Source organism: Apodemus sylvaticus, chromosome 18 (assembly GCF_947179515.1).
Source record: "Apodemus sylvaticus chromosome 18, mApoSyl1.1, whole genome shotgun sequence".
Taxonomy (NCBI): Eukaryota; Metazoa; Chordata; class Mammalia; order Rodentia; family Muridae; genus Apodemus; species Apodemus sylvaticus.
In genome coordinates, this window is record NC_067489.1 from 23412021 (window position 1) to 23422257 (window position 10237).

The 10237-nt window shown below is 50.8% G+C and overlaps 1 protein-coding gene across 3 annotated transcripts in view; it reads right to left on the reverse strand.

The window, feature by feature from the left end:
- Pomk (protein O-mannose kinase) overlaps positions 1-10237 on the reverse strand; it is a 12079-nt gene continuing 1842 nt past the window's right edge. For 2 of the 3 annotated variants that reach the window (XM_052162266.1, XM_052162265.1), the window contains exons 2-5: positions 7985-8073; positions 6026-6168; positions 4734-5020; positions 1-2293 (exon numbers count right to left, since the gene is read on the reverse strand). In XM_052162266.1, the coding sequence (XP_052018226.1) occupies positions 1523-2293; positions 4734-5012 (1050 nt within the window). In that variant the 5' untranslated portion in view covers positions 5013-5020; positions 6026-6168; positions 7985-8073 and the 3' untranslated portion in view covers positions 1-1522. Of the gene's footprint in view, positions 2294-4733; positions 5021-6025; positions 6169-7972; positions 8074-10237 lie in introns of all 3 variants that reach the window. The other variant, XM_052162268.1, reaches the window with a different exon arrangement.

The window sequence follows — 10237 nt, forward strand, 5'->3', positions numbered from 1 at the left end:
CACAGGGAGACCTTTTTGTTTTTTCATTGAGGGTGGGGGTGGGGGTAGACAGGGCCACAGTATATATAGCCCAGGATAACCCTGCACTCCTGGTTCCTCCTGTCTCCCAGGTGCTGGATTTACAGGTGGGCACCATCATCCTGGCTCCACAATGTTTTAGAGTGTTCAATCATGCAAGCCCAGGGCAGGCTCGGTACTTTCTAGTACAGAGAGACACTGGATAGAAATATTCACACAGAAACTCCAGGTCAGCAGGAATTTCAAAGCACCATCCAAGGCAGGTAAGAAAGTTCCTTCATCTCGCTTTTCCAAACATTTCTAGACTTTCACAATCTCAAGAGCATGCTATCATGGTGCACTTTGGCTTCTTTAAAAAAAAAACAACAAACAAAACAAAATACAGATAATGTTTTTGTTTTAATCCCAGGTGTGGGATACAGGGCTGCTTCAGATTGTCCACAGCAGCTGATTATGATTTGTCTCATGCTCTAGCAGGGGTGAAGTTTTGCCAGCTGCAGATAGTTTCTGTGATTGTGTGATGTCTGGACTTCTGGCGATTTTTCACAGGTATATAACTGCTAGGGCCCCGGAGAGGCAGAGTGGGTTGCTGGTTGCTGTTGGTCGCTGTTTGTGAAGTAGTCATGAGCAAAGAAGAAACAAAAAGAAACTAGGTATCCTGACAGCAAACATCACTGCTCTGAGGAACTCGACGCCCCCTAACCAGCAGGAAGCAGTCTAACAATAATGTTGTCCACTTGCTTTTCTCCTCTTCTCTCCTATCTAGTGTTAGAGGGAAGAGAGGGAAGAAATAGGGTGGGAGAAAGAAGAACCCACACAGTAGCTCAAGACCATACACACATGGCTCAGTGAGTCAGCATAAAATGCTCATAGAAAATCATCTCCAGCACTGACAATGACATCATTGACAAGGAGAGGGGCGCACTTCTGGCACCTGGGGTTTCCTTTGTTTGAGCACGAGTATGCATGCACACGCCTCGGGTCAGATCCAAGGCTTTGCACATAACTGGGCCAGTGCCCTGCCACTGAGTGGAAACGTCCCCGGTTTCCAACGGGGCTTTTTGAATTAGGAGAAATTGTCTCTGGGGAACGAGTGGGTTTTTTTCTTTTGTTTCCACAAATGGTCACTGAAAGATTTCTGTTTCCTGCTGGTCTTTAAAAACGGTTACCAGGGCGGGCAACATGTCTTCAGGGTTTCCACTGGATCACTCCCTTTAAACCGCAGACCCAGAATCCTCTGCATCTTCACCAGAAGCACCGTGAAGCAAGGCTCTCTTGCTTGGCAGCTTCAATCCAGGTTGCCAGGAGGGCAGGACACTGAAATGTGCAGGCGGATGTAGAGGAGGGCCTACGCGGCTGAACAGCCAGGGTCAACACCCATCCATCCAAAGCTCCTCCATCACCAAGAGTAGAACAGCTGGGACGCCATTCAGCCGTAAAGCACAGCACTCAACGACTCGGTTTTTTACAGCGGCCGTAAAGCACACCACTCAACGGCTCGCTTTTACAGCATTTCTTTTGTCTGCGACATCACAGTGTCTCGGAGAGAATGGAAAACCTTCTGGTAAGCGTCTAGAACGTTCTGAGCAGTGGGTCTTTCTGCAGGGATCGGGCTCTTACACGCCTTATGGATATCAAACAAATGGAATCTAACCATATCACTCCCTTCCACGTGCCCCAAAAGGAAACTGGAGACATCCGGAATCTTCCAGATGTCAATCTTCTCATCGTAGGGGGGCATGAGATCATCTTGGAAGGGTGTGTCTTCTCCATAGGGCCACAGCTGCTCGGGTGCCACGAAGTCCCCGTGGAGCTCCCTGTGGCCACACTTTACAAGTGCCCCAGCGTCGTGGTCCACCAGGGGCAGGGCGTCCAGGTCGTTTGCCACAATGCTGAAGTTACTTGTTAGCAGGTACTGGGACAACGTCTTGGGCAGGTCGTTAGAGTCACACATGACCCTTGTGCCCAGGGGGCTGTGGTGCAGGTAGTTAATGATGCTGACGTACTCCATGGCCAGCTGCAGCCTGTCCTGCCAAGTATTCACATCGTGGTACTTTGAAAGGTTTAGCGTTTCCTCCAGGTTGCTCAAGGAGCCTAAGGGGTGATATTCGGTGAGGATAGTGCCATCTTCCTCACAGTAGCCCACCAACGTGACCACGTGCTCACTCTGTAGAGACTTGAGCATCTGCAGTCCGTGTAGGAAGTCATCCTTCATCTCCAGCCTGGTGAGCCGGGAGAGAGCGACTTTCTGTTCCTTCCATTCAGACAGGAAGACCTGAAACAGGGCCACAGAGAACATCACTCCTGGACCTTCCCCAAGGCAAGCTGCGGGGGGGGGGGGGGGGTGGGGGGGGGAGGAGGGAATCACTTCCCAGGAGGCAGGCGTGGTGCAGAGGACATGGAAATGACCCAGACCAGGCCCTGCCGCCCCAGAGCTGTGGACAAACACACGCCAGTCATCAAGGTGAACAGCTAACAGATGGGAACCCGAGAGCTGTGGGGCACTGTGGCGTAAGGGGGCACAGCCCAGTCTTGGCTGACGGAAGGAGAGGAGGACTCAGGACAATCCCCATGGGTGCAGCTCAAGGTAGAAAGTCATGTGCACGCCGAGAGGGAGAAGCAGGCCTCACAGAGGAGATGACCAAGAGTTCCACACCGAGTCAACTATCAGTAGCGACACATACTTTTATAATCCCCAAATTCAAGAATCAGAGGCAGGAGGATGATGAATTCGAACAGTCTGGGTTATATAGTGAAACTCTACTTCAAAAGGACAACGAACAAGGGTTTCACACAGGACATACGGACATGTCCAGAGAACTCCGAATAGAGACGACAAATAAACAGTTGATTGTGTGGACCAAGGACTCAGGGGCAGAGGCTAGAGCTTGTTGACTACATAGACGTGGCAGAGGCGAGTGACAGTGGTGGCGGCATACACTTTTAATCCCAGCCCTCGGGAGGGAGAGGCAGGTGGACTTTGAATCCAAGGCCAGCCTGGTCTCCAGATCGAGTTTCAGGACAGCCAGGGCTACAAATAGAAACTCTGTCCTGAAAACAACACAAACAAACAAAAGCAAATAACAGACACAGTAAAACCCAACTAGGTCTAGATACTAGCTTCTGTTTAGACACAGAAGGATGCCTCCTCCAGCTCAGCACGGCTGTGCTCAGTCCAGACAGCTATGCATTGAGGGACAGGCCTGTCCTGTGTGGTACAGGGTGTCTGGCAACACGCGCAGCCTCCCACCGAATGCCAGTAACAGCTCCTCCGTCCAGGAGTGACCGCCACAGTGTCTGCGTTCATGACTATCTCCCGCCAAACTGGTGCGGGTTGAGAAGTCGTTGTCTATGGTTGGGACGAGGGAAGTCAGTAAAGATGGCCAACAGGAGGAGAGCTCAAGATGAGGAGCCTGTGGACCCGCCCAGAAAACCAGAGTCCAACGGCCAGAAGCAACTGGGTCCAGGCTTGCTGCAAGGGCAAGGGAAGAGGAAGTCTTCAGCTAGCAAATTAGCTGGTGACATCAATAAAAGCAGTTCCCTGGCATACGGAAGTCACACTGGGGAAGGGTGACAGTGATGGAGAACCCAGGAGGTGGAGGTGGAGGTGGTTAGCGTGACAGAGAGAGGACTGGGCAGTCAAGACAGCAAACTTCTTTCTGTCATGTGTGCTTATTTGTGCCCTGACAGGAATGAAGGGCGGGGTAAGAAGTACTCTAGAGGCCACGCTGTGGGAGTCAGGGCGATGCGTGCAGGGTGCACGGGCCGACTGCACAGGGAAAGAGGAGGAGGATGCTTTCTGCAGAGTCATCTGTCAGCCTAACTCAACGTAAGACAGTTAGCTAAGGTGAAGGGCGAGTGTGTGAACAGGTGTCTGTCTCAGCGCAGGAGAGCATCACCGAGGCCTGTTGTACTGCCTCAGAGCCCTCCTGAGCTACACGCTGTCTGCCCTGCCTGCATCTCCTCCCAACTAGAGGACTTTGCAACGGAAGACAGTATGCTCTACCACTCGGCACCACACTTTTTCTTTTTTGTAACTTACAACTTTTTTCCTGAAACCAACTGGAGTCCCCACCTACACCTAACAGCTACACAATAAACTGCGCTTCTGAAAATACATATTTTTAGCTGGGCAGTGGTGGCGCACGCCTTTAATCCCAGAACTTGGGAGGTAGAGGCAGGTGGATTTCTGAGTTCGAGGCCAGCCTGGTCTACAGAGTGAGTTCCAGGACAGCCAGGGCTACACAGAGAAACCCTGTCTCAGAAACCAAAAAAACAAAAAAAACAAAACAAAACAAAAAACAACAAACCAATGTATTTTTAGACAAGATTTCATATAGCCCAGGCTAGCCTAAAATTCCCCATATAGCCAAAAATGGCCTCGAAGCAAGTGTTCTTTTAACTGAACTACAGCCCCAGCCCCTCTCCTAAAAGTATCATCTCCAGCCTCTCACTGGATGGCGCACTTTTACACACCTGTCACCCCCCCTCCAGATGATTTGACTCCCAGAGTTCCAGATCTGAGAGCGCTGGGGTCAACAGCAGGCACGCGGGGCTTTCACAGCTCTTTCCTATTTGCTTTTAAGCCAGTGTTCCACTACGTTGCCCAGGCTGGCCTCAAAGCCCTGCCGCCAGCCACCCATCTTGCCTGAGACCCGGGGTACAGCAGCAGGCGCCGCATCCCTCGCTCTTCCAGCGACACCAGGAATACTCACCCTCTTCACGGCTCCTTCCCCCACGCGCTTCAGCTGCCTGACTTCCGTCCTCAGCTCCTCACAGGACAACCAGCGCGAGCAGTTTCTCATCCGCCCCATTCTGAAGTGACCTGGAGGGCAGCGCCCGGAGCCCCCCGCGGGTCGTCCCGGGGAGACGAAAAGCTGGTCGAGGCAGAGGTAGAGGGCCACGTTCATAAGGGCCATAGCGAGCAGCAGCCCCACGCCCCGGGGGACGTCTCTGTGGGGGAGACCATTCCTGGATCCATGCTGCTGTCCCATGTCAGTCCCTACAACAGAACAGGACACACTGACTGGTAAGCGCCGTTATCTACGTTGATTCCCACGGAGGCGCTCTGCCACCCCTAGCGGGCTGGAGGCGGCCACACCCACTCGTGGGTTCAGTCAGCTTCAGTGTCACGTGCAGGCGTGTGTGATGAACCGCAAACGTGAGCGACTCGAATCGACATTATTCTTCATTATAAGCTAAAATGGAAGGTCACCCACACCCACACCAGGTCTGGTCTTTTTCTGCCACACTAAGTTTGATAGCCTGGTCGTTCAGTGAAACAAAAGCAAAATATGTATTTGTGGGCCTGGGATGGAATCTAGACAAAGGTATAGAATAGAAAGCAGACAAGGCCTTCTGAAGGCAGCTGCCTCAGGAATGAGCTTGGGAGTTACTTAAAAGTCCCTGAACAAGCTGGTGTCAGAGCTCAGGGAGATTCCAGGATGTGCAAGACCCTGGTATCGAACCCCAGCCCAGCAACAAAATAGATTTAGGTTCTGGGGTTTTTGTTTTTTTTGTGTGTGTGTGTGGCCCAGGGGACTGAAGGCAGAGCCCCAGCTGTGCTAGCTGAGCGCCCCAGCCCGAGAGACAGAAGCGAAGGAGCACAAGGTGGCTCTGGGGTGAGGAGGATCTGCAGCTGCAGAGGCCCTGGCAGTAATCTGGAATAACCGTCGACGAACTTGTGGGTGACAATAACCGTGACAAGATTTTCTGGAGAGATGACTCAGGGGACACTGGAAGTAGGGATCTAAATAATCCAGAACAGGAGACGGGCGGTGGTGGCCCACGCCTTTAATGCCAGCACTCGGGAGGCAGAGGCAGGCGGGATTTCGGAGTTCGAGGCCAGCCTTGTCTACGGAGTGAGTTCCAGGATAGCCAGGGCTACACAGAGATGCAGCGTCAAGCAAAGGACGGTAGTCCCTGGAAGTGCTGGACAGAGATGTTCCGAGCTGACTTTCAGCCGGGGCGCATGGGGACCCGGCATCAACAGGGACAAAACGGTTACCTTCAGGAGTTTCTGTTTTCTCCCAGCAGGGTTTCCATCCACATGCCTGCGCCCCTCAGCGACCTGCTTGGCCCCCCACGGCAGCTCACAGCTTCTGCTTCTATAACTCCGGTCTCAGGAGATCTGACGGTGTCTTCTGGCCTCTGGAGATACCGCATTCACATGGCACATTGACACATGCAAGCAAAATACCCATGGATGAAAAATTAAAAGGGGGAGTGGGTGGTGGTGGTGGTGGTGGTGGTGGCGGCGGTGGCGGCGACGCACATTTTAAATCTCAGCACCTGAGAGGCCGAGGCTGGTAGATCTCTGAGTTCAAGGCCAGTCAGGTCTACAGAGAGAGTTCCAGCACAGTCAGAGCTACACTGGGAAACAATGTCTCAAAAACCAAACAAAATTATATCTCAATTTAGAAGACTAGCTCCCAAACTTCAAGTCTTCTCCCCACATTTCACATCAGTAAATAAGGAATCTCTCCTTCCTCTTTCTAAGCCCAGGAGGACACGGGTGGTGTTGGCACAGCAACAGGAGGAAATGCTAGAACTGACAGCTCACGGGCTTTCTCTTAGACCACAGAACAGAATGCTGGTTCTCCTTCCTGCTGTCCTGGGGCCCGCTCAGGAGACCCCGACTGCAGTCACTTTGGTGTCAGTCATAGAGGCCACCTGGAGGCCATCTTGCCGGTTCACCCCACAGGCTGGGTCTGCCCAGCTAGCTCCAGCAGGTTACTCAGGTCATTTGTTCGTCTTTCCACAGGGATCCGACTCATCTTAATCTCCAGGCTGCCCCTTCAGGCCATCTTCAGAGACCTAACAAGAGCTGTGACAACTGTGTCCACTCACGTAACTGCCATTTCTTTCTCAGAATATATATTTTAAATATATTTATATACTTATTTATAGATGTATTTATTCATATATGTTTAAATAGAATTAATACATTTAAAAACTTGATGATGGTGATGAAGATGAAGATGATGGTGGTGTATGTATGGTTGAGCGCACACCACAGCGTTGTGTGCAGAGGTCAGAGGATAACTTCCTGGAGCCGATTCTCTCTGCCATCTTTAAGTGGGTTCTGAAGATGTGACGGGCTCCCACACCAGGCGCCTTTATCCACTGAGCCTTCTCTCCAGCTCACCTTCATAATCCTTAGGGGGCCAGGCAGGCCTCAACTTAGACCTTAGGTCAAGGGGCTGTAACTGTTCTTTCTCTACAAAGTGTCAAATACTAAACAGGCTTAGGAGTCGATGTCAGAACCAGGTGACAACCACATTGCTGTTGTGAGGTGCAGAAAGGGGACGGGGTGCCATGGGTCACCTGTCTGTCACTCAGCTCCGTTGCCAGGGTGTCAGAGCAGCCGCTACAGAGTAGAAAACCGAACCTTCGAGGCTGCGTCCTAACACTGTTTACTTGCGGACACAAGAGTCTGACTTTTTGTGCGGTTTTTATGCAACCACAACAAATCTCTGACCCATCATTTACTAAAGTGAAAGTGGCCGGAATAAAAACGGCTCACTGGTAAATACCTGCTTGTCTTGGGGCCATAAAAACCAGGCGGTAGATTGTAGCTGGCCAAACCCAGCGTCAGGTGGTGGGATTCCTTCCAGGGTGTTGTTGACCAAAGCCATCTCACCTCATGCCGGGTCTCTGGTAGCTCTGGTAAATGCTCACCACCCCTAAACCTACACTTCAGCCTAGATCTTTCTCCTAGCACCCAGTGAGCTCCATGTCTGGGATGCCCCTCCCCCAACACACCCCTTCTCCTGGGCTCTCCCTCTATCATGCGGACAGAACCTACGCATCATTCACGGCACAAGTCAGACTGACTCAGGTCTTCTCAGTTCTCGAGCTCAGAATCAGCCAAGCACTACGTACTGTATCACCTGACTCTGTCTCACCTGTTCACAGCCGCCCTTCCCTCACCCCACCCCCGGTTATGTACCACCGCACGTCTTACTTGGCCTTCTATAGCTGATTCCTGCACGGTCTCTCCGTGTTCCAGTCCATTTTCCACGCAGCAGACAGGATCTTCCTTTAACAAAATGCCTCGAGAAAAATACAAATAAAATTATGACCATCTATTCTGTTTTTATTCATCTACACTTGTCCTGACTATATTTCAATTTTTCAAAAAAAAAACCAATATATTTTTATTGTATAAAATAAACATACATATTATGTGTTTATTTTTGAAGGTGGTACACTGGGGATCCAACCTGAATCTTGCACAGCACGTGATCCCCCGGCTGTGCTACACTACACCCCAGCTCGATCTCTGAGAAATAATCGAAATGTAACATAGACCCTTGAAGCACCCAATGCCTTTCTCATCCCCAGCTGTCACTAGCCTCACGGTTGTTCTTTGGTGCTCTCCAGCTGTGGACCTGGGAACTTGGGAGGAAGAACAATTTCCTAGTTGCTCACTTCAGACGTACTGATCAGAAACAAAATCTGCATTGAGAGTTCTCTAAGCAGTCTGGATGAACGCTAAAACGACGCCCTCTAGTGGACACCGTTGAACTCGCGTGCGTTTCCCGTGGTCACAAGCCTGTGCCCAGCTCCTCAGGCCTTGTGCTGCTGCTGGGATACTGGAATTCTGCTGTGGGAGACACAACAGTCCGAGAATGTTGTGCGAGGGGAATTCTGGGAGCTTGTGAGAAAACTCAAAAAAAACCAAGAGTCTTGTGACCTCAGTTTCTTAGAAACACAGACTCAGTCTTGGAACGTGTTCTCATGTTCCTCCCAGATGTAGCTGGATTGGAGTGGATTTACTTCAGCTGTTATTCACGTGCCTCTATGGAGAAACGTTTCCTGCCACATGGACACTTGTGATTGGACACTCGGCCCAGGTGACTCTTCTTAACCCTCAGAGTATAAATTGTCTGATGCTCTGAATAAAGTTGGCTATGGGGCCAGGCGGTGGTGGCGCACGCCTGTAATCCCAGCACTCTGGGAGGCAGAGTCAGGAGAATTTCTGAGTTCGAGGCCAGCCTGGTCTATAGAGTGAGTTCCAGGACAGTCAGGGCTACATAGAGAAAGCCTGTCTCGAAAAAAAACCAAATCCAAAAAAAAAAAAAATGTTGGCTACAGGGTGAGACTTTTGTTTGCCTCATTATTAGGCCCTGCTAATCACCTGTTCACACCACCAACTAGAGTAGTAAACATTCTACTTTACAACTTTTTTTGTTCTTTTGGTTTTTTTTGTTTTTTCAAGACAGGGTTTCTCTATGTAGTCCTGGCTGTCCTGGAACTCACTCTGTAGACCAGGCTGGCCTCGAATTCATAAATCCACCTGCCTCTGCCTCCCAGAGTGCTGGGATTACAGGAGTATGCCACCACCGCCTGGCACAACTTTTATTTTTTAAAGCATGGCATTGTTTTAATTTCTTACATTTTATTTATTTGAATATGGGAAGATGACTCCTGCTAAGGCATACATGTGGAGGTCATAAAACAACGTGTAAGAAGCAGTTCTCTCCTTCCACTATGTGGATCCTGAGAGTTGAACTCAGGTTATTGGGTTTGGCAGCAAGCCCCTATCCCCACTGAGCCATCTCGTCAGCCCACCACACTGATTTTAGAGTGTTATCTATTCTACTTCATTAGTTGCGACTGACTCTAGGACAATTAGTGAAATTAACTCCCCCTGGCCCCCGTCTCATTGTATAGACAGACCAACAATACGATTGTCTTGCCTCCCATGTCTCCCACGTGCTGGGAATATAAGCATTCACAACCACCCTGGTGTGAAACACAATCTGCACATATTTCTTTATGTGTATGTGTCTGAGCCGCAGTCTCGGACACAGAGGCTGATCCTTCCAAACCACAGATTCAATCCCATCCTCACCCTCCTCCTGCCCGGGGAATACAAGCATTCAATAGTCCCACGGTGCCCTGAGGGAAAAGTCTGAACTCTTGGATGAGTCCTGAGTGGCCAGGAATGTAGCCTGTGCATAGCCTGTGCTCAACATGCCAAGACACACTGCCTGGAACCCAGTCTTGCCTCACTTCTCCAGACGGGCGCGCACACACACACACACACCGGCTATGGGCCACACCCCAGCCCCCACCTAAACCCTAGGTGCTCAAAGAAATCCTTTAGGAGCTGTGTAGGCCGTGTCCCTCTAGATCACGTGCTCCCCACCGTCTGCAGTGCCCTGCATAGGAGGACTTGAAAAGAATGCACCTGCGGCAGCTCTGCACTTCT